The following is a 25474-nucleotide window of genomic DNA, read 5'->3' as shown; positions in this document are numbered from 1 at the left end:
AGGGGCTGGGGAGGAAATATTGGAGGACGAATCATGTTACTGAAACTGATGCTTGGTTTAGATGGTAGCGCTCTTGCCTATTTGGTAATCACTTTTAGCTGTACACAACTGATATACTCCACTATTGAGAGGCAGTTCATTTAGCAGGTCAGGGAAAATGAAAAAATCCTCACTCTGGGGAGGGCTCCTATTCCTCATTGCTGTTTCAGTGATACTGACTGGTTGGTATGCATGTATGGACACCAGGTGAGGACAGAATCAGGAAGCCCATTGAGAAGTACCAATAGCAAAATGCTATTCTGCAAGTCTGAAAGAAACAGAAAACAGCTGGTCAGACAGCACCTGTGGAGAGGGAAACAGGGTTAATGTTTCAGGTCAATGACCTTTCATTAAAACTTTGGGCTGAATTTTACTGGGCCCCAGGAGGTAGGATTGAAGGTAGCAGGAGGGGGATGGTGATAAAATCGCAAGGAGCCATGTCAGATCGGCTTCCCGGCCTTTGTCCCGCCATCGGGGAATTTTACCAATGGCCAGGCCAGAGTTGTTCCATAAATAAAGGCCCAATTAGGGGCCACTTAATTTGGCTGTCAGCATCTTGCCGATTGAAGAATTGACTCCCTGCCGCGTGAAGGGGCTAAATGGATGTGGCTTCCCAGCAGCAGCCTGAGAAGAAGGAGGGGGAGGGGGAGGGGGGGGAGGGTGTTTGCATTGTTGCTTCTTTAAAGCAAAATGGGGGGCCTATGCAGGGTAGGCAGCCCCCCACAGTGATTTCCCTGGAGCACTCAGTGCTGTATATTTTTTAAAGATATTTTGTGCCTATGTTCTGTTGGCTGCAGGGCCCCTGGTTTCATCAGCCATGTCCATTTTTCCTAGTGGCACTGCTTTAGCAGTCATTAATTGGCTGCCGCTTGAAATATATTCCCTGTGAGGGTCCAGAAGAGGTTCACCAGAATGGCTCCCAGGATTTTAGCTACGAGGTCAGGTTGAAGAAGCTGGGATTGTTCACCTTGGGGGGAAAAGGTTGAGGGGAGATTTGACAGAGGCGTACAAGATTATGATAGGTTTGGATAAGATAGACAACAAAAAGCTGTTCTCATTAGCTGATGGTACAAGGATGAGAGGATACAGATTTAAGGTTTTGGGCAAGAGATACAGGGGGGATGTGAGGAAGAACTTTTATGCAGCGAGTGCTAATTACATGGGTCTTGCTGCCCATGAGGGTGGTGGAAGCAGAGACGATCAATGATTTCAAAAAGAAATTGGGTAGGCACTTGAGCAAAATAAACTTGCAGAACCAAGGGGGAAGGGAGTGAGCGGACTGCTCTACCTGAGAGCCGATATGGACTTGATGGCCAGATGACCTCCTTCTGTTCCATTATGATAATACGATATTGGAAAGCCGGTGAAATATCCCAGCAAGAGTCAGAATTTTTAGGAGAGGCAGAGAAGCTTTGAAGCGTAGAAGGACAAACTGCAGTCGGCAGATATGGGTAACAATATCATAGTCCCAGGACTTGAAAAACAAGCTTTTGATTATAATTTTTCACTGCTGGATTCCCATGCTCTAATTTTATCTGCATGTCTATGTTCCGTTATAGATAAGAACTTCAATGTTCAGCTGGAGAATGAAAGGAGAGTTTTCACAGTTGGAGATACCATGGAATTAAGATGCACCATTGAAGCTCAAAATATACAGGACCGATATTTCTCTGTGTTGTGGATTTTTAATGGCACACCAATTGCCAACATTGGCCGTAATGCTGTACCAACAGTCAAGGTTGAATACACAACCAGAGATCATCTGGGATATGTAAGGTTTGCAAAGGAGACAGATACAACATACCTGCTGAAAATTTACCATGTTCTACTGGAGGACAGTGGCAAATACCATTGCCGGGCCACTGAGCATGAGAAAACCGTTACTGGAGAATTCATTGCCAGAGATACTAACAAATCTACTAAAGTTTTAATCAATGTCCAGCCTATCAGTAAGTAACTGTCCACAAATCTTTACTGTCCCTCAAAGAATTAACAGTATGTAGTCTTTCAGTAGCTTGGAATAACTGCAGAGCGATTCCAGAAATCATTTTGTGCCCTTTCAGGCAGACAAAGAAGTTGATTTGATACAGCAGTGCCTCTAGTTAGGATGCTTTTTGTCACAAGTAGTCTTTCTCTGCAACTAATGTTGTTTCGTATTTTAAATTCAAAGAATCTAATCAGAGCTACGTTGCAGTTATCATACTGTCAAGGTTGCTTTAGGCTATGTGGAAATATTGTTGCTTCGTGATGCAGCTCTTATCAGTATATGAGAAAACTTAAAAAAAACTTTCCCGTGGTTACATAAGCATCTGTTTGTTTCTATTAACTCTTCATAAAGTTTAATATGGCCCAGTTATCAGATCCAGAACATACTTGGAAAAAAAGATGTAGAATTAAAGGAAGGGGGTAATTTGGACCAGAATTGCCCTTTTAGGAGAAATGAAACACAAGTAATGACACAGGGGCTAAAAGCTCACCAACTAATTTTTATAACTATAATTTTGCTGTTATGCAGCAATCTTATTAAAAAGCATGTGCTTATAATAAGAACTTATTGATTTTGAGTGACACAGCTTTTGCTCACCAAATAGACGCTATAGTGATGACCCAGTCTGCAAGATCTCACTGATCTGCCTGCAGCTTCTGATATCAGTTATATTACTCATACAGACGCAAACAAAATCTGACAAAATGCTTGACTGAAAATCACTAGTCAGTGTTCAAATTGAGAACATTTCCCTTTGATGTTTTTGCCTTTCATCTTTTCCCTAAAAGTGATAGAAGCTTTACTTTCACAAAAGCAGCAAAACATTATGGTATTAATGTCATATTTTTAATTTCTTTGCATGAAAGTATGTGAGTCTTCTGTGAAGTAATGAAAAGGCTTATGAAAGTACTTCACACTGACATGCTTTTATTGAAAGTGCTCTGACTTCAGGTTTTCAAAAAGATTAGATGGGCGAATTAGACAATAACATTAAAGTAATGTGCTGAGATGAAGGGCAAGAGCCTCTGCCCACTTCCCCATCAGAATTTCTACCTGCCCTTTTCAGTTGCTGATAAATTTGGAAACTGAATCTCAAATTATCATTTATACTCCAATTGCAGTTCAAATCCAAAACCAAAACCAGTGAAGCCCAAGCATTATTTTTTAAAGAGCTAACTTCATAATTCACCATTTTAAAGTCAGAGACAATGTGGCAGCAACTGCATCTATGATTATATTTACCCTTAATTGCTTGTGCCATGATTTTATGCCATCTACAACATCCACCCTTTTTGTGAGTGAATACCTCCGTTAAAATAGAATTTGGTATGAACATGTTACTGTAACATTTCTCATAATCGCTTCCAGGCTTGTATCTTCTCTTTGCTTGAAATAAGAATTGCAAATGAAATGTCCCCATGAAGCAGCAGCCCAATCGAAACAGTTCACTCAGCCATAGTATAAATGTATTCTTTTCAACAGTTTGTTATTCACGGTCAATACAGAAGTCAGCATCCATAGGTAACTTCACGTTTCTTATGAATTGAAGCTTGATCTTATCTAGACTGGATGGTGTTGCCAGGAGGTGAACAATTAACTTTTCTATTATTGGGATACACACTGGAAATAAATTTGCCTACCATTATGTGATCTCTCCAAACCAATGAAATGCACGATACTAGCAGACTGTGTAGCTCAGGCTAAAAAATTAAAGCAATGTTTACTGCAATAAGTTTATACTGAATCACAATTGAATTAGCATTTTTTTTAAAAAAAATATGATTAACTGCCCTCAAAGCAGCAAACTCTTCTGTAGTATCCTTTACTTAAATGTAAAGAGTAGCACAAACAGTGTCCTGCCTCAATACAGCCATTGCAGCGAATTAAACAGATGAACTTAGTAAACCACGTCATGTATAGGCCCACATTTTGGCAGCTTCTGGATAAATCAGAGCAAAACCAGAATAAAAGGAGTTAGTTTGCATATTATGTTGATTTAACAATACTACTCTTTAACCAGGAAATGCTAATTCTGACACAATTGCGAGCAACAATAATCTATTTATATAGTATCTTTAATGTAATGAAATGTCCCAAGATGCTTCACAGGGGCATTATAAAACAAAGTATGGCACTGACCCAAGTAAGAAGATATTAAGTCAGATGACCAGGAGCTTGGTCAAAGAGGTAGTTTTTAGGGAGTGTCTTAAAGGAGGAAAGCAAGATAGAGAGGCAGAGAGGTGCAGGGAGGGAATTCTAGAGCTTGGGGCCAAGGCAACTGAAGGCACAGCCATCAATGGTAGAGCAATTATAACTGGGAATTCACAAGAGGCTAGAATTAAAGCAACACAGATATTTCAGAGGGTTTTGAGGCTGGAGGAGATTACAGAGAAAGGGAGAGGCATGGCCATTGAGGGATTTGGAAACAAGAATGAGAATTCTAAATCCGAGACCTTGCTTGACCCAAAGCCAATATAAGTCAACAAGCATGGGAATGATGGGGGAATGGGCCTTGCTTTGAGTTAAGATATAACCGTTCCTTTTTGGATTACCTCAAGTTTTGGAGGGTAAAATGTGGGAGACCAGCCAAGTACATTGGAATAGCTGAGTCTAGAGGTATCGAAGGCATGAATGAGGGTTTCAGCAGCAGATGAGCTGAGACAAGGGTGAAGTCTGACAATGTTATGGAGGTGGAAATAGTTGGTCTTAGTGATGGTGCAAATATAAGGTCAGAAACTCATCTTGGGAACAAATGTGGCCCCAAGTTTCCAACACTGGCTTAATCTCAGATTGTTGTCAGGGGGAAGGATGGGTTCAGTAGCTAGGAAAGAGTGTTTTGAGCAGGTAGCTTTTGAAAAAAATTAACCTTATTGTTTGATGGTTCAACCATTAGGGAAAATAATAGTGTTTCTTCTCACAATGGCAATATTATTTATATTATCATTGGTGTTGGGCCATTCAACCTAGACCTGACCATGGACAGTTTATGGACAAAGACAAAGTAACCAGTTGATGAACCTCCCCTCCCTCTGCCATACTTGTGTGCTAATCCCAAGCAGTTTATCCTAGACCTTATAGCAATAAAATAAATAGATTACTGCCAGTATTAAAATAACATTGATCAAAGAATCTATGCTATTATTTGTTCTGTCTGTCACAAAGAGAACAGAAATCTTACCCAGAAAACATTCACAAAAGCTACTTTTACAGCTCATTGGCACTGCTACAAATTCTTATAAAACATAAAATATACTGATTCTTACGATCTGAAACAAGATGGATGCTTAGATCTGTCATAATTATCTTTTTACAAAACTACCAATTGCACTAAATGTATTTTGTTTCCTGCAGAAAGCAGTCTGACTACAACAGTTACCAGTAACACTACCAAGGTTTTGGAGGGTAACTCGCTCCAGTTTAATTGTGATGCTCGTTCGGCAATCAGGAGCCACAGTCGCCTTTCTGTCACCTGGCAGTTAATCAACAAACAGAAGCAGGTCACTGATATCATCAGCTTGGAACAGGATGGCACTCAGGTTATTGGTACACTGTACCGTAAGCGTGTTGCTAATGGAGACCTCATGCTCACCAAACAGCGCCCAGATTCTTTCTTGCTGCAGCTATATAATTCAGTGATGTTGGATGATGGAGAGTATGTTTGTACAGTAGCTGAATGGATAATGAACGTGGGTGGAGATTGGCAGCAAATAGGAGAGCAGTCTGCTCATATTATAGCAGTGGTAACACCTCTTGGTAAGTACTTACATCAAAAGCCTGAAGGTTGAAAATCTTTCTGTGCACTAGTCTAGTTACTGCCTGATTATCTAAAAGAAGCATTTTTATGTAGACCAGGTTAACACTGGGCATGTCGTAATGAAGCTAGTGACAAAACAACATATTTCAGTTGTAATGCTAGAATTTCAACTTATGAAGTATGTAATTGGGAAGAGGATATTGAGGAGTTAAAAATGGGTGCAGCATGATATTTTCAACATGACACTGGATTGAGTTATAGAGAGACAGGCAAGCATTTTCTGAAGCCCTGCACCTCCAACTTGTGGAAACTTTGACTGTTGGGACGTACTGTAATAAGGAGAACAGTGCCAACCCACTCGCATTGTTTTTGCTATCACTACCACTCAGGAGGTGTTTCTGACACAGAATTGATCTAGTCCATGCTTCAGCTCCGTGCCTCAGGGAGATTGAAGCGCTCTCTCTCGCACAGACGCGAACTGCACGCTAGGCCTGACTCTCCCTCCTCCCCCTTCCCACACAGGCAGTGCTCAGCGCTGCCACTCGCGATCAACGCAGGTCAGGACTTAATTGGCCCATCCACATGAAATCTTGGTGCTGGGCCGATCGCAGGCGGCAGTTGGCTTCCTGACAGCCCCCTCCCGCCCCCACCGAGCACCCCCGCCAAGGGCCATATCATGCCCAAAATATCTTGGGGAGTTTTTAGACCATGTAAGTGTTGATGCTAACAGTTTTTTTTTGATTACTTCACAGAAACAGGTTTCAGCGTTACTGCAATAACACGAACACCATCTGTGATCTACAATAATGCATTTGAGCTCCAGTGTTTCATCAGACCCGCCTACCCTTCCCGAGTGTCAGTGTCTGTAACGTGGAAATTCCAGCCAGCTGGATCAAGGAGCAACTATGACATTATCATCTTTGCGCATGACAAATCCATTTCTTGGGGGGACAAGGCAACAAATTTTACAAATAAAACAATGGTAATAAAAGCAATGTCCAATAATGTCCGTCTGGTTGTCTCTAAAGCCAGTGACTTGGAGGCGGGGAAATACCAGTGCATTGCTGAACTGTGGCACCAAAACCAAATGGACCAATGGGTGAGGAAAACCAGTAAATCTTCAAATATTTTGGAGGTAAAGATTAAACCCCCAGGTAAGTGATAACTTTCTTGATCAACTTGAGTAAATATAGCTGTCAACCTGAATAACCACTCAAATACATCAGTTTGTCTGTCTACCTGTTGTCTCTTCAGTCGCTGTTTTCAATTCTTTGCAGTTGAATATGCTACTTAAGTTCCTAAGTAATCTGTATAATGCCTTATTAGTATGCTACAGCCCGGAATAGTTTGGTTTATAGTGGCCAGGATCTTTTGATGAGTGGATGGGCCCGACCCGCTAGAGCGTAAAATGACGCGCGATGAAATCGGGTGAGCGTCCCGTCGTTGTCATGCACTTGCGCGATATTTCAGTTGGCGGGCACACGTGGGAATTGGCAGAGTGCCCACCAACAATTAAAAGGCCCATTAAGGCCATTAACAATCCAATTGATTTAGATTTTTTGCTGCCCATCCAACGTTACAGTTGGCGGGTAGGCAAAAAGGCCAGGCTGCCTTTGCATTTTTTGCAAAACCTCATCCACGGGTGGGGTGAGGTTTCGATCCGTCATTCAGAAGTAAAAATAAAAATTTCATCCTAATTTCTAACATGTCCCTGCTCATGTGACAGAGCCGCATGAGGGGGCATTGTTCTTTTACACCTTAAAATTCTTTATTTTTTTTATTTTGAAAACTCTCCATCTCCCTGAGGCAGTTCTGAGTCTCAGGGAGCTTTTCCAGCGAGCACCAACGCGCATGTGCGAAGCTCACACTCGCCCTTCTCCCACCACCACAACACCACCCCCCCATCCCCCCAACATTCCCAACAGGCAGCGCTGAGCACTGAAGCACGCGTTTCATGCTGGGCGGGCCTTAATTGGCAGCTCTGTGCCTCAGGGAGATTTCTGCGCTCTTTCGCCTACTCCCCCCGCCTGCACAGGGAGCACTCAGCGCTTCCTGGTACACGTCATGTTGGGCGGGCCTTTATTGGCCCACCCATGTAAAATGGTGGTGAGCAGCTGATTGCGGATGGCGATCGGTGGGCACCCGCTCCCAACCAACCCCCACGACAGGGAGAAAATTCTTCCCGTACATATTAAAAATGCACTGTTTTCTTCTGCCAGATTTTTCTCCTTCTCTCTCTTGAAGGCATCTATTACTTGTTAACGTAGTTTCACAGGTGCTAGATTGCACTATGATATCTTGCCCAGAGAGGCCATTACGCGTGTGCGAATCTTGACAGTGAGAATTTGCAGGTTTACCCAACGTGGGTATGAATATACACACATCCAGTTTGGTTTGGATAGCGATAGGCAAAAGAACCCAGTTATTTTCCCCTCCCTAATTCAGGTACATTAAGACCACTCCTAAAGAAAGAAAGACTTGCATTTATATAGCACCTTTCATAATCTCCTGCATTACAGCCAGTGAAGAACGTTTGAAGATAAAAGCAAAATACTGCAGATGCTGGAAATCTGAAATAAAAACAGAAAATGCATAACAACTCAGCAGGTCTGACAGCATCTGTGGGGAGAGGAACAGAGTTAACGTTTCGAGTTCGTACGACTCTTCTTCAGTACTTTTGAAGTCTGGCCATTGTTGTAACGTAAGAAATGCAGCAGCCAATTTCTACACAGCAAGCTCTCCCAGACAACAGTGATTATTTTTCACAGTGGTATTGACTGAGGAATAAATATTGGCCAGGAGACCAGGGCAAAGTTCCCTGCTCATTTTTTATATCCAGCTGAGAGAGTAGATGGGGCCTTGGTTTAACATCTCATCCAAAAGAGGGCACCTTTGACAGTGTAGCACTTCGTCAGTATCACACAGGGGTATCAGCCCAGTTAAACCACAACCCCTTGACTCAAAAGCAAGAATGCTATCAACTGACCCTTGGCTGATACACAGAGCTTCTACCTGCACACTGGCTGAGATCAGCTAGTTCAGGACAACTGAAGGTTATATTTGGGCCTTCAATTGCTCAATTATTTATTAGGTAAATATGCTGAGCTGTCAGAAAACTAAGACACATTGTTTATTGAACAGTATTTAGCAGGTGCCTGCATTTGTTTTCCAACACAGACAATTTGTTTCAGAACATTACTACATCACACAGATGACACTGGTTTGTTTGTGTTGCATCAGTAAATGCCATCCAGCTATCCTCCCTTTTCTACCATAATGAAGCTTCTTTAAAAGCTCCAAAGAACGTAAAAACTTAATTTTTATTTGTTAGTCAGGCTCTCCCTTTCCCTATGCTCCGTAGTTTAGACTTCATCTCTTTCTTTCCAGTCGCTCCCATCTCCATCATCTACTTCAGTCTTAAATGTAGCTGTCCCTTGAGGTCCTAAAGTCAGCTTTGCGTCAAAGCTCATTTCCTGCAACTAGGATTGAATGGAGCCGGTGGCCATTAATGTTCTCACTGTTCTTTCACAGCAGTAATTAGAGTCACTGTGCATTAGTTGTAATGAATGTTCTTCTTTGAGCCATTCATCAGAATCACACAGAATAGAGGATCTTTAACTCTTAAAATCTTGAGTCATTCATTAGGTGTTCTCAAATATTTTCAAATCATCTTTAACAAAGCATATGTTTATTCACAATGCTGATTGGGTCTTATTTGATTTGAAGGCATTTATCTCAAAATCTTTCCTGGGCAACAGAAATAATGCATGAGTTCAGCATTCCAGAAGCACAGTGAGGAGAAGAAAGAGGTTGAGAAACATCACAGGGGGAACTTCCAAGACACTTATAAGCAGAGAAATGTGATGAAATTACAGCGTTTTACAGATGTAAAATAGACACCAAAGCACCCTATAAGGCAGACAATAAGGTTGACTCGTAAATGCCCTCTGAAATGGCCTAGCAAGCCACTCAGTTATATCAAACCGCTAAAAAGTCTGAAAGGAATGAAACTGGATGGACCACCTGGCATTGATTAGGCACCGGAAACGACAAAGGCAAACTCGATCCTGTGGAGTCCTCCTTAAAAACATCTGGGGGTTTGTACCAAAATTGGGAGAGCTGTCTCACAGTCTAGTCAAGCAACAGCCTGACATAGTCATACTTGCAGAATCATACCTTACAGATAACGTCCCAGACACCACCATCAGCATCCCTGGGTATGTCCGGTCCCACCAGCAGGACAAAGCAGCCTGCTTGATTGGCACCCCATCCACAAACATTCACTCCCTCCATCATCAACACAAAGTGGCAGCAATGTGTACCATCTGCAAGACTCCAAGGCTACTTAGACAGCACCTTCCAAACCCACAACTGCTACCATCTAGAGGGAGACAAGGGCAGCAGACACATGGGAACACCATCACCTGGAAGTTCCCCTCCAAGCCACTCACCATCCTGACTTGGAGCTATATCATTGTTCCTTCACTGTCACTGGGTCAAAATCCTGGAACTCCCTCCCTAACAGCACTGTGTGTATCTGCACTACATGGACTGCAGCGGATCAAGAAGATAGCTCACCATCACCTTCTCAAGGGTAATAAATGCTGGCCTAGTCTGTGATACCCACATCCCATGAATGAATAAAAAAAAGACAGCAGTGCACACACATTCTGAGCAAGAAGTCTATTGTCCACTATGTTGATATCGATATCAAAAGATAAATCCAGTTCCTACACCGGAAACCGATGTTTGCCCTTAGCACATGTAATTAAGCAGGCTGACACCTATTTGGTGGCCCCTTTGTCACATTAGTTTGCTATGAATACAGCTGGTGCTGGGCCAGCTGTATTCAGTAAAACCAAGTCTCCATCCAGCCTAACTAATGAGTCCTTTAAAGGAACCGATTTCAGGCAGCTGCCAAAAAGTGTGGTATCTAAAAAAAAAATGGTTACCTCAGTACGGAACCAGAAGATACAAGAGCATTTCTCCTAGGTCTGTACCAAAACCACAGTCCACTATCTCCCACCATTCGTCATCACCCATGTCCCGACCGCTGCCTCAACCCCCACCATCCCCCATCCCAACCACTGCCCCATCCATCCCCCATCCCGACCACTGCCTCAACCCCCCCCGCCATGCCCCATCCCAACGACTGCCTTAACCCCTTAACCCCCATCATCCTGACCACTGCCTCAACAACCCCCCCCGCCATGCCCCATCCCAACTACTGCCTCAACCCCCACCATCCTGACCACTACCTCAACCCCCCCACCATCCCCCATCCCAAACACTACTTCAACCCCCCCATTGTCCCCCCATCCTGACCACTGCTGGACCCCCACCATCCCTCATCCTGCCTTTTATCTCAACCCACCAGTCCCTCATCCCAACTGCTACCTCAAGCTGCCCATCACTCATCCTGCCCACTATCTCGACCAACCAATCCCCCATTCCAACTGCTATATTGACAGTTCTCATCGTGACCACTGCCTTGATGCTCCCCACTCCAATCGCTGCCTCTGTCCCTACATCCCTGTATGTTGGTATAAAGCAAATGTTTTTTATAAGTTGACAAGTAGCATAAAATACATTACCAGTTTTACAATTTAAAAAAATTTAATATTTTTATTTTTAAATTTCTAAAAAAATGTTTTACTGGATAAGAGAAGGGAGTAAACATGACACAGAGTATGATTGAAGCATTTGTGGGGGAAAAGAGGAGGACAAATCTATTGGAAACCACAAGAACCACAACATTTTAGAATTTGTGGGTGGAATTTTACGACCCCTCCCACTGGCGAGATTTTCCAGTCCTGCCAATGTCAATGGAAATTTGAACAGCTGGCTGCATTTTCCAGTCCCACCCCACCACGACGGGCTGTAAAATTCTGCCCTATGTCTTTGAAAACCTGTTTTTAGGTGAACGTTTTTAAAAGCTGATCTGAAGTCAGTTTAGCATTAATAAAATTATCAATAAAAGTTAGCACAAAAGCTGTAAACATTATTAAGGTTGCAGAATTTATACAAACATACAAACTAGGAGCAGGAGGAGGCCACTTGGTCCTTCAAGCCTGCTCCGCCATTCAATAAGATCATGGCTGATCTGATTGTAACCTCCCTCCTACCCCTGATAACCTTTCATCACTTTGTTAATCAAGAATCTATCTAGCTATTCCTTAAAAATATTCAAATATTCTAATTCACTGCCTTTGAGGAAGAGAGTTCCAAAGACTCACGACCCTCAGAGAAAATAATTCTCCTCATCTCTGTCTTAAATGAGCGACCCTTTATTTTTAAACTGCGACCCCTAGTTCTAGATGATCCCATAAGAATAAACATCCTCTCCAATCCACTCTGAGGCCCCTCAGGATCTTAAAGGTTTAAACCAGTCACCTCTTACTCTTCTCAACTCCAGTGGATACAAACCTAACCTGTCCAACCTTTCTTCATAAGGCAACTTGCCCATTCCCAGTATTAGCCGAGTAAACCTTCTCTGAACTGCTTCTAACGCATTTACATCTTTCCTTAAATAAGAAGACCAATACTGTACACAGTACTCCAGATGTAGTCTCACCAGTGCCCTGTACAACTGAAGCATAACATCCCTACTTTTGTATTCAATTCCCCTCGCAATAAACGATAACGTTTTATCAGCTTTCCTAATTATTTGTTGTACCTGCAAGCTAGCGTTTGCGATTCATGCATTAAGACACCCAGATTCCTCTGAATCTCAGAGCTCTGCAATCTCTCTCCATTTACCTAATATGTTTCTTTTTTATTCTTCCTGCCAAAATGGACAATTTCTCATTGCCCACATATAGTCCATTTGCCAGGTCTTTACCCAGTCACTTAACCTATCCATCCCACTTTGTAGCCTCCTTATGTGTTCTTCACAACTTACTTTGTGTCATCAGCAAATTTCACAACCATATCATCTGTCCCTTCATCCAAGTGATTTATATAAGTTGTAAAAAGTTGAGGGCCTAGCACTGATCCCTGTGGCAGACTACTCGTTACATCCCGCCTACCAGAAAAAGACCCATTTATGGCCACCCTCTGTTTCCTGTCATTTAGCCAATCTTCTATCCATGCCAATATGTTACCCCCTACACCATGAGCTTTTATTTCCTGCAGTAACCTTTGATGTTGCACCTTTCAAATGCTTTCTGGAAATCAGTGTGAACTAGTCTTTTTTCTAGTCCTCTCTCTTGGCATGAAGGCACTGTCTTGCTGAAGTGCAAGTTGTGGGAACTGGTAATCTTTTCTCACCCAATGTCCTACTACTCACCTCTTAATCTATAAGGTGAATGCCAACAGACATGGAGCACATTATGATTCAGTATTGCCCTGTTCTCCATAGGGAACAACAAACTCATATGCAGGCTTAACTATAGGAACCATGGGATTATAATCAGGAGCTGGAACTCAAACTGGATTTCCCTATTCCCAACTCCTAGTCACTGAGGTCAATTTTGATACCACAATTGTGCCAGTTAAATTAACACTTTAAGAATGACATTTAAGGTCTTTCATTTTATATGGTTGACTATCACAAGCCATGGAGGGGGCAGGATGGTCCTGGTTATTATGTAATAGTCCCCCTTGCTCACAAATGACTCCTCTGTGATCAAAAGGTAAAAACCATAGAAACATCCAGCACAGCCATTGTGCCTGTGCTGGCTCATATCAAGAGTTATCTAATTAGTCCCATTCCCATTCTCTTTCCTCATAATAATAAAGCTCCTATTCAAGAGATATCAAAATAGATTTTCCTCTGCTGTGTGCAACATGGCGAGGAGGGGGAAATTGGGATAGAAACCCTTTTATATCTGGTTTTTGCTCCAATAGCATGAGCTTGAGATCCCTGGAGTTCTCTCAGTAGGCAGAACTGGACCAGATCTACAGAATCTGCAGCAGGCATAAGCCCAGCATTAACATTTAGATGAAGCAGGAGAACATATTCCCACCAATCCTACCTCACTTTACTGCACATCTGTCTCTAGGATGTTCAAATTGAGGGGCATTCCAAAGGTTTGAAGTTGGGCTTGCCTGGAGCTCCCTGCAAGCTGTAACGTGTACACAATTTCCAAGATCTGAGGTGAACTTATGTAGATGGATCAAGATCAAGTAGATCCCTCCCGTCGGCTCTTTGGAACTTGAGGCCTTCTGATTGCTGCTCTATAGCAGGGATGTAGGTGCAGTTCTCTGGAAATGCTGGAACCTTTCAGCAGGTCAGCCAACATCAGTGGAGAGAATAGGCAAGTTAATGTTTCAGGTATGGACTATGTCAGAACAGGAAGATGTTACAGATGAGGAGCATTTCAAAAGGAACAAAACAAAGGAAAGGTGGGAGAATTTAAAAAAATTAAGCACACAGACACAGAAAAGAAATGAAATGACTTGTAAATTGTTCAAGTAGAGAACAAGAAACAAAGAAATGAGGGACACACACAAGATACAGTGTGTGTGTGAACTGCTAACGGGGCAGAGAAAAGCATTAAAAAATTGGCAAAGTGAGCAAGTTGCAGCAACCAGGAGCCTGATCAAATGATGGAAATGAAAATGGGTTAGGAGCTGTGATGGGCAGATGGTTCATTCCACAGAATTATTACCCAGTGAAAGGGCAAACTACTCCTTGGTATTAACCCGCTTCCTTTTCTTCCAACATGCTCCTGGGTCACTGCAGCTTTTCCAGCAGGCTAACCCCACCCTTTCAGCTGGGCACACACTATCTTCTTTTGGCTTCTCCTATTTTGCTTAGGGTCACCACAATGCTGATTGATCACCCTTCTCCACCTCCTCCTGTCAGTCACCTATTACTCTTCCAACTGATTTAAATCTCTCACCATCTTTCCATCTCGTCATGGGCCTTCTTCTTCTCCTTCTTTCTGGCAGTCCCATCTCTGTCACTGTCCTCACCGCGTTTCCGTAGATAAAAGCAAAACACTGCAGATGCTGGAAATCTGAAACAAAAACAGAAAATGCTGGAAAAACTCAGGAGGTCTGACAGCATCTGTGAAGAGAGAAAGAGTTAACGTTTTGAGTGCATATGACCTTTCTTCAGAGCTTCAGACCCTTCTGAAGAAGGGTCATACAGACTCGAAACGTTAACTCTGTTTCTCTCTCCACAGATGCTGCCAGATCTGCTGAGTTTTTCCAGCATTTTCTGTTTTGTTTCACCACATTTTCTTTCCCTCTCTCTTGCAACAGGTGACCATACCATTTCAACATTTTCCCTGCTACTTTCTTCAATGCTCCCACTGTCATCACTAGCCCCCCTGATGTGCTAACTCCTGATTTTATCCCCTCTTGTTACTCCACACATCCATCTTAGCATCCACATCTCATTAGTGTCCAGTCGTTGTTCCTCCCTTCTTGATGTTGTCCAGGTTTCTGCACTAGATAACAAGACCACAACTGTCTCGTAGTTTCTTCCTTTCACTTTCAGCGATACTTTTCTATCCATAACACTCACCATTATGTGCCGTGTATATATCTCCTATTTTTTCAATTTCTCTTATACTTATATGACTTCTATTTTATTATTGTGGTTCTCAACTTAACTCTCTGCAAGTTCTTTACCTGCTTGTGTGGTCTCACGGGGTTTTATCCTTTAATTTTTCCCTTATTTTGACCCTTTTTATTGTAGTAATAGGGTCCAGTTAGCTCACTTGGCTAGATGGCTCGTGTGTAGTTCAAATTAACGCCAACAGTGTGGGTTTAGTTCCCATTCTGGCTGAAGTAGACTGGGGTTCTGCCTCCACGCTCTGCCTCTGAGAGTGGAAGGCAATGGCAAACCACCACTGTCAAAAACTGCCATAAAAATGGCCTAGGTTGAAGCACCAGCAGGCAATGAGCCAAGGACCTGCCTTCAGGCAGAGCACATTGTTTCGTCATGTGTTTGAAGTCTAGATGGGGTTCTTTGGGGTTGGTCTACTTTCCCTAAGTGAGCTACTCAAGACATTAGTTTGTTAAAACCATTATTATTTATTTACAGCTCAATGTACATTTTGGGAACTCTGCATGAGCTTGGACTTCTCTCTCCAGATCTGTTACTTAGGCATGTCATTATATTCATAGTTACATCAACATCATGTGCTTCTGATAACTCTTCTCACACAAGACATGACTGCTGTAATATAGGAAATGCAGCAGCCAATTTGCAAACAAAAAGCCCCCACAAACTGAAATAAGATAACGACCATATTATATATTTTGGGCATAGGGTGAAGGTTAAGTATTGGTCAGGGCATTGGAAGAAGTCCTGTTCTTCTGTGAATAGTGGCATGGAATCTTTTATAGCCACTTGAGGGTGGACAGGGCCCCGGTTTAAGATCTGAACCAAAAGACGGCATCGCCAATGGTGCAGCACTCCCTCATACTGAACTGAAGTATCAGGCTAGATTACATGCTTAACCTAAGTTGAATCCACAACCTTCTGACTCAGTGGCGAGAGGGCTACCAATGTTGTTTATCTGTCATATCTTTCAGTTCTGATGAAGGATCCATACCCGAAATGTTAACTTACCCGTTCTCTCTACATTTACAGCCTGTCCTGCTGTGAGTTACTCACATTTTCTGTTCTAAATTAAAATAGAATCTGAATTGAGCATTTAATTAAAAATATTTTTTTTCATATCTTATAAATTATTTCTAAACTATTAATATTAAATTTGCAATTTCCATACAGATCATCATTCTACCTAAGATCAGGTTACTTGATACTTATTAACAGACATCATTTTCCCCAGTTATCTTGAACAGAGCAATGGACACAACACTTTGTTTAATTCCTCCCTCACTCAGGGGCAAGATCTTGTTTTAGTCTTGACAGCACAAATCATTAGTGTTTCCAGCACTCTGTAGAATTTTGGTTCTGATCCCTAAAGACCCTACAGAAAGGCGCTTAGGCTGAACACTAATGGAGTCTGAGGAATGGTGTGCAAACAGCAGGAAATGGTGGCAAGTTATCATTTCAACTTTTATAATGCCTTACGTATACAGATTAATTTAAGATTACTACCCAAATGGAAATTTTTTTATTTTTATTATTCATTCACGGGATGTAGGCTTTGCTGGCTGGGCCAGCATTTATTGCCCATCCCTAGTTGCCCTTGAGAAGGTGGTGGTGAGCTGCCTTCTTGAACCGCTGCAGTCCACGTGGTGCAGGTACACCCACAGTGCTGTTAGGAAGGGTATTCCAGGATTTTGACCCAAAATTATGGTACACTGCTTTGCATTTCTATTGGATAATCATCTCATTTAGGAAGTAGAGTTGAAGATTATTATGAAAGGCTTTTTTAAATATATTTCTAATAAATTATCATCAGTTTTGCACAAAAAAACTGTGTAAGATTCAGTGACATAGCAGTGCAACAAGTGCAAAGAGCTCATTGACTTCATTAAACATGAAACTATCTAATCAGCTGCCTCTGCCATTTCCCTCCCTTCCACTATCCCACCAGGCCAAACTTCCTCTAAAGATCCCCCTCTGTCCTAGCCTTAAGCTCACATCTTTCTCTAGTCTCTCTCCTATATCCCCTCATGGCCTATCTGAGCTCATCTGGTCCACGAGACCCACCTCCTGCTCCCTCAACGCTATTTGCTGTAAACTGTTGACACCCAACTTCCCTTCCTGGTCCCCATATTAGTTGATTTTGTTAACAGTTCTCCCTCTTCAGGTACAGTCTCACTCTCCTTCGAATCTGCTGTCAATACCTGTCTCCTAAAAAAAAGACCCTTGACTTCCTCCGCCATCCTTGCAAACTACTACCCATCTCCAACCTCACTTTCCTCCCCAAGTCCTTGAACATGTTGTCACCTTCCAAATCCATGCCCATCTTTCCCAGAACTCCGTGTTTGCATCCCTCCAATTAGGTTTCTGCCCATGCTACTGTACCAAGAGAGCTTCATCATAGGATACAAATTACATCCTATGGACAATTTAATGCCCTCCCCCTGGGGAGTTTGGTGGTGGTGGGGGGTTGGGGGGGCATTTAATCAGGCAGGAGAGTGATGGGTGGGGACACTGTCGCCTTCCCACGCTTTCTCCGATTACGTCTGTGGCAGGAAAGCCCATGGACAGCCTCCTGCCCCGCTGCCAATTGAGGCCCTTAAGTGGACAATTAATGCCCACTTAAGGGCCTCGATCCACTGCCGCTGGTATTCACCCAGCCACAGGCAGGAGACTTGCCATGTGGGGAGCCGGAAAAGTAAACCCTGTTGACGTTATTTGTGGGCTCCCAGGGGGGTCCCTCCTTCGAAGGCACTCTGCCTGATTGAGGGACCCAGCGTCAGGAAGGGGTGGATGGGTGGAGGGTGGTGGCCTGCTGTGAGCTACCACCTGCACTTGCAGCCATACCTCTACCCACCCCATGACAACCCCCCCCACCCACCCACCACCATCACTAACCTGTGCCTGGGTCCATTGCGATACTAGGCTTTGTGGGTCTAGTACCAGCAGTAGCCATAGCCTCCCTAATGGGGCTGCTGAACAATGAAGAGCTGCCAGCCTCTGGCCAGTAGCTGTCCATGGTTGTGACTTCTGCCACCAGGGTCCTTGATCTGCCATTGCCAGCTCTCTAGCCAGTAGCCAAGAACCCTGTTAACTCCATTAAATACTTCTGACGTGTCTGTGACAAAGATAAACTATCCCTCCTTGTCCTTCTCAACATGGTTGATCACACCATTCTTCTCCAATGCCTCTCCACTGTCATCCAGCTGAGTGGGACTGTCCTTAGCGACATCTTCCGAAAATAGTGTTAGTTTTCGTATGTACATTGACAACACCCAACTCTACCTTAGCACCACCTCTCTCGATTCCTCCACTGTCGCTAAATTATCAGACTGCTTGTCCAACGTCCTTCTGGAATGGAAAAGGCCCAGAGGCCTGGAGGAAATTGTGGGCCCATCCATCTCTAGTGCCTCGTTTCCCCCCCACACCTTGGCCATTTGAAAATTTGGCCTCATAATTGTTAGAAGTCACAATAATAGCTCTAGATAATGCAGTTTTCCAGTTTATATGGAAATTCCTGTGTTTGCCAGATTCTCAACAAAAATACATATGTGGAATTCCTAAAACTGTTCCTTTCAAAATTACTTGCTAATGTTCTCACTGTGGGCATTGACTCTTTCTTGGGCTGCAGTTTCAAAGGCAGTCGTTAGTAACATGCCCATTATTCATGTGTGAGCTTTTATAGTGAATGTTGATGAGTATTTGACTTTAGAGACATCACAGTCAAGTCGGTTGTCTAGCTAGTTTTATCTAGAAGGACATTAGGGCCAATTTACTGCAACTCTTACTAATTGAGCATTGACTGAGAATTCAGCCTGGGGTCTTCCTGTTCTGTATGGCACAACCACTCACTGGAAAAATTAATTGAACCATTAGGGATGGATATCAACCTGTATTTCTGCAATCTTCAAAATGCCATATAAATGACCTTAGAACCATAGAATGGTTACAGCACAGAAGGAGGCTATTCAGCCCATCGTGTCTGTGCCAGGTCTCTGAAAGAGCGACTCACCTAGTCCTAGTCCCCTGCTTTTTCCTTATAGCCCTGCAATTTTTTTCTTTTCAGATAATAGTTAATTCTCTTTTTGAAAACCATGATTGAAACTGCCTCCACTTGCTGTGTAAAATGCTTTTCCTTGTGTTGCCGTTGCTTCTTTTGATAATCACCTTAAATGAGTGTCTTCTGGTTCTTGATCCTTCTGCCTAGGGGAGCAGTTTCCCTCTATCTACTCTGTCCTGACCCCTCATGATTTTGAATATCTCTATCAAATCTCCTCTTAAACTTCTCTTATTCAAGCAGGATAGCCCCCAGATTCTCCAATCTATCCACTTTACCGAAGTTCCTCACCCCTGAAACCGTTCTCATCTCCCCTGCATATTTGGTTTGAGAGGAAGCAGGATGAGGGTTGGGATGGTTTATGGCGGAGCTTGAGCTGAAGGGAGTGGTGTGTACTTGAGCTAGAGTACACTGTGTGGACTTTCTATTGCTCTAACATTGTATACAGAGTAATTGCCTCGACTAGTACTGGAACATCCACATATGAGTGAGAGACAAACTGGGAAGCTGTGACCTCAAAGAGAGTGGACGGTGGGGTTCATGGCCTGGGAAGCTTGAAGGAAGCATGAAGGTCAGGAGGGAGACTGGGTCTGGGACCAGGAGGGAGCTGGAATTCAAAGTTTGAGTACTGAGAGAGCTCAAAGAAACTAGACATAAGATCTGGAAGGGACCTTGTAATAGTGATTATGCTTTGTGAAATAAATATTAAGGAAAGCTGTTAAAAGTAACATCAGCTGGAAACTGGCACTAATATTTCCCCATGAAGAAATGGTAGCAGTTTGTACGCAAATCTATTTTTGTCAAATGTATATTAAAAGAAGCCATTTTCTTTGCATTATTTTTATGGGACCGTTTTCATTTCTTTTCATGATTGACAGTATTTTACAGATAAGCCAGGGAGTGTAGGCTGAGGTTTGTGTGGACGTGAAAGACTGGGCAGGGAGATGAACACTGGTAGGCAAGGAATGGAGAGCACTTTGGGTTTGGAGAATGAAGCACAAGCTGGCCAGAGAATGGCCTGGAGTAAAGTGGAACACTATTGGGGTGGGGACCGAAACTCAATACATGCTTCTCGCATGTGTAAAGGCCCTGGCAGCCATCAGAGTGATCATACATTAATATTCACCTGCTTCCCAAAGACCAATCTGAATGCTAGAAAGGAATAAGATAAATCTGCAAATTATTAATCGATATTCCATGGCATTGCTGATCGATGCAATTTCTGGAAAAAAAATGGAATTCAGCTGCTGATGCACTTCTTACTAATCTCAGGATGGTTTCCTCCTAATCTCTTTTAATGACCATAATTATGTAGTTCTACATATAATTCCAGTTTCTGATTTTTGCAGGTCGAGCCTTTCAGATTGCCATGTGGTTTTTTTTTATGTTAGGCTTTCAGTTGCAACATAAATTCTTAAATAAATATGATTAATTTAACTTAATTGACATTTTTAGTTGCTGGTTTTAAACACTTATCGTTACTTCAATCTTCTGTTGCCACTAGATTGTTGTGTTTTTGCTAGAATTTGGTTAGCAAGTACAGAGGAAGCCTATAGACACTAAACATCTTCTCAGGAATGGAGATTGCTAGATAAGGAGATGCATACCTGACCTGAGCTACGTGATTACCACATTGACCCGCAGGAACTCTCAACAGTTCACCACTGGGAAATCAAACACATTTCTATTAGTTCTAGTATTTCATTGCAGATCAGTTCTGCAACTGTAATCTTGGCAGGTTAATCATGTGTCCACTTAGGACTACCTGCCCTGAGTTAATAAAAGTTAAAAGAAATGGGCAGTGATGTGAGGATAGAAGAATGAATTCATTTCAATCCTGCTTGAAATGCTGCATTAAGATTTATCACTACTGTGTAAAAACTGAGGAACATTAATTGTCATATTGATTTTCCTGTTTGACTGCCCTGAATCCCTAGAAAAGCTCAAAGCAGTTCATATGATTGACAAACATCAACTCAATAAAATCCTGACCACCTAATTTTACTTGCCTCCCGGATATTTATTTTCTTGTATGGCACCTATTCTTGGTGCATCCCACCACTGACAACCTGAATTTTTAATTGAAAAAAGCACTTCTAGCATGTCTTAAAGGGCTATAATCTGATGTCAAAATAATGGTGAGGTATTCACTGTTATATACAAATGCTACAGCAGCTTCAGAAAAAGGTAGATGTTTGGTTAAAGCAGAAATCCAAAAGTTGCTGTCTCAGTTGTGCCATTGCACTGTTAGTTTCATAAAAACAGCATCTCTCTGTCAGCCTCGCCATTCAAATGCATTGAATAACCTGAAGTTGCTGTACTTGCACGGTAGATACAAACCAAAGAAAGTTAAATATTGTCCATGACAGTTTAAGTGTCCTTTTAACAATGTGATAAGCCTTAATTATAGCCAAACAACCTCTCTTGCACTGGAAATTAAACCATTACGAGCATATAGTCTCATTCTTTCAGGTTTTAATTGTTGTTTGAGATTCTAAAAATGCAAAATTTTAAAAACAATTTTTTTTTGCTTTTCTCTCTTTTCTTTTGCTGGATGATGAGGGCTATCCACTGATCACCTGGTTCATGACTCTGGTGTGCAACCCTCATATGCAGCATTCATATAACCAAAACCACTCTGCCACATGAAATGTCATCAAAAACACTGCCAGGCATTTAAGCAACTCTTCTTGTGGCTGGACTGCTGTGGAGCAATCTGAAGTACTCGCCAAGCACATTATGATTTGTCATGGTGCTCTGCATCCTGCACAATTTCGCCATTATGAGGGCACAGACTTTGCCACCAGTTATACGGCAAGTGGCTGAGGAGGAGGAGGAGAAAGCGAGGAGGCCACAAATGCGTCCCCACTCCAACCGGGCTTTCCTTGATTGGCTCATCTGACTGAAGTACCAGTGAATGTAACCCCTATTCCCCACTCACCAAAAGTCCCTTATGCCCCATTGGAGCTGACCATTACAGCATTATCTTGGTCATAAAACTAAAATAAAAGCCACCACAAAGAAACATTCCAAACCATCTTAATAAATTATACCATGCCATATTGCATACAAAAGTGCACTTGTGCATTTCCACGTCCTTATGCCTGTTCTAGTGCTCCTATGCAGCACTACCTTTGTGGCTGCAATGGTTGGAAGACTGCTGACTTTCAGTTGGGAGAAACTGTAGATGGCCATGCAGGATGACCACGTGTGTCTAGAAGGCCTGGTTTGGACTGCACCACCTTGGCATGGGCAGCAGCAGTCTGGGCAGGCTGGCTGACAGGCAATAGCAAGGGCACTGGCAGAGTGGCAAGATAAAGGATAAATGTTGCCATCCTGAGAGAGAACAACAGGTTCATGCTCCATGGACCCCCTGCTGCTTCACTGGGTTGGCATCTCAACGATCCTAGTAATGTGTTGGTGGAAAGATTACTGTGTTGCTGTGAAACCTAGAAGCCCATTTGAATACTTGTATCCACAGGCATAATGGCAGCTGTCTGAGCTTCCACTGCAGCATTCAGATGCTGGGTGACTTTCTGCTTGTGATGCAATGGAAACATTAGTTTTCATGGTTAGGTTTGCAAGTCTGTTAATCGAGTGGATCACCACTTTCTGCTGGAAAGGATAGGCTCCAATCCCTGCACAAATCCTCGTACAATGTTGGTGCTGGACTCCTCCTTGCTCCCTGACAATGACAGCAGACTTTCTGGCAAGTGTGCCAATGCAACAAATATTTCTGTGTGCATTTCCATCAGCTTTTTCCTGTACTTTACACCATCAAAATCCTCTATAGCAGAACTCCTGTATGACCTTGCCCACCTACAAGCTGGTGACATGCAACCCTTTCCCTCTGCCCTGACTGCAGCCCATTCATGCCCATTGACCTATAAGATGCAGATACCTCCTTTAAGCCACCCTTTAAACTACGCAGACTATCAGTATTTGATTTGATGTCTGCAGGTGTGAGAGTGAGTGATGATGTTTCTTCATCGTCACTCTCTTCCTCCTCCACCTCTTGCTCCTGCATCGCTGTCTGGCCAGGTGGCAGTTCCTGGGTATCTGAAAGGAGAAAGACATAAGGTTTGGGTTGGGGTGAGGGGAACATGGGAAAGCAAGAGATGCATTGTTATACCAGCTGCAGCTAGTAAACCAGAAATGATTGTGGGGTAAAGAGGAAGTGGGTTGTGAGAAGGGGAATTAGGTGTGAACCTAATGTTGTCTTTGGTTTCAGTCATGGCCTTTCCAATGATGGTAAACACAATCTCCTCAACAGGTGAGGACAGCCATGCCTGTCCCCCACTGGTTAGCTGCTGCTGCCTGCGGTTGTGCATCACCTTGGCCTACAAGAGAGAAAGAAATGTGTCAATGGGTGCGGTATAATGTATTTCAATGATATGACTGTTGAGGTTGAATAGCTGGCAGCGTGTGCAGGCTGAAAGATATTTATTTGAGGCTTGCAGCAGTGCTTAGTGTGTGAGGGTGAGGTGAAGCTATGAATGTGAGGTATGAGTCAGAGATTGTTGGGTGATAGAGGTTGTTGGTAGGTGAGTGAAGGAGGTGGTGGTGAATGGAGCAGTGTGTGAGGCTAGTGCTTTATTCATTGGGATTTGGCTTTTGAAGATGTATTCACTGACTTTGGCCATTCAGGTGTGGTCACTGAACTTCATGCGGCACTGCATCCTGAGCTACATTGCTGGTATTGATCTCAAGAGTTATCTGCTACCATTACCGTTGCAGTATCTGTCTGGAGGGTCCTCTAATCCCCTGTGGATAGAGGATTTCTCTCCTTCTCTCCATCTTCTACACCAAGACCTCTATGCTGTGTCAGAGAATCTCTCCTTGCCCTGTTGTGCTATTTTTCAGAGCCTTTCATACTCAGACACTGAGTGGAATCACCTGTGCTTGCTGGCATTGGGTGCGCTCAGTGGCATAAGCAGACAATATGGTGAGAAGGCTAAAAAGTGGTTTCATGACGTCATGAAACCAGTTTGCGATCGTCCACTCAGCCCAACAATGGCGCACTTCCCGCCATCGGACGTCAGGAACCTCATTTTAATATATCTGCATATCATTATAAGACTATCCCGCCAGACTCACCCCCCCCCCCCACCCACCCACTGGATCGTCCGCCCACATGATTGCACGCTGACATGTTTCACAGCTGCACATAAGTGATGCACCTTGCGGGGCTGCTCTTCGCTCTGGACTTCGAGGTTTGTTTGCCTACTCTGCTTCAGTCAGCACTCTCAGTCATCAGTGCCAGGCTTCACAGACAGCACCACATTGCGTTTAGGGGGGCTCACGGGCAGGTCTCTACCTACCGGAGCAGCCGAAGGCGGGGGTGGCTTTGCATGGCTGCAGGGTAAGGGCTTGCTTGGGGAAGGGGGAGAAGTAGCCTCAGACAAGGGAAGAGGCTGCAGGGCGAGAGCTGTACTGAAGAAGCGGGGTTCCAGGGTTTGATGGGGACCACAAGATCTGTTCATGTGGCCTCAAGATGGTGCGGGCTGTGGAGGCAGTCTAAAGAGCAGATGAGGCCAGATGGGGATGTGAGGGTGGGTGTGAAAGAATGAGTGGTGATGTCCCTTGAGCTGGCAGTGAGTGAGATGCCAGTGAATGTGTGATGGGCTTGAGTGTGAGTTTAGAGTGATGAGGTGATTGCCGTACCCTTGCTGCACGGATAAGATCATTCATCCACTATCTGCATTGGATGGCCAACTTCTTCTGTGCAGTATTGGCACTGATCACCACTGCCATTGCCTACCAAGCCGGAGTGGTAATGTTGCTGCCCCTTCTGCGGCTAGAGCTGGGGTAGAGGACATCACAGCAGGCCTCCACTGAGGGACGCATCACTAGACCCGGGGGCTGCTGTCTTCTTGCCTTTCGGAGCCATGTCTTATTTGCAGCCATCCTGGACTGGAAGCACTGAGAGGTGTGCACGCGGCTGTACTTTAAATGTGGCGTCCACCGTGATGGAGCGGCGAGGTGACGGCATGGTGGGCGAATCGGAGCCTGCTTGCCATGGAAACGGTGTGTTTCCCAGAAATGCATAATTAATGCAACGTGCTTGGGAAGTCACCATTACAGCCGCCAGGCAAATCTGGGATGATCCCGTCCACTGTTCTC

General features: G+C 43.5%; 1 protein-coding gene across 1 annotated transcript in view; it reads left to right on the top strand.

Annotated features, from left to right (window-relative positions):
• The window catches only part of igsf3 (immunoglobulin superfamily, member 3), a 197006-nt gene that overhangs the window by 142102 nt on the left and 29430 nt on the right, over positions 1–25474 (top strand). Inside the window, exons 4-6 of the mRNA XM_078559656.1 lie at positions 1599–1988; positions 5378–5779; positions 6533–6934. Coding sequence (XP_078415782.1) covers positions 1599–1988; positions 5378–5779; positions 6533–6934 — 1194 coding nt within the window. The remainder of the gene's footprint in view (positions 1–1598; positions 1989–5377; positions 5780–6532; positions 6935–25474) is intronic.

Source organism: Cetorhinus maximus, chromosome 16 (assembly GCF_964194155.1).
Source record: "Cetorhinus maximus chromosome 16, sCetMax3.hap1.1, whole genome shotgun sequence".
NCBI lineage: Eukaryota > Metazoa > Chordata > Chondrichthyes > Lamniformes > Cetorhinidae > Cetorhinus > Cetorhinus maximus.
The sequence above is the reverse complement of the archived record's forward strand: the minus strand, read 5'-3'. Positions and strand labels throughout refer to the sequence as shown.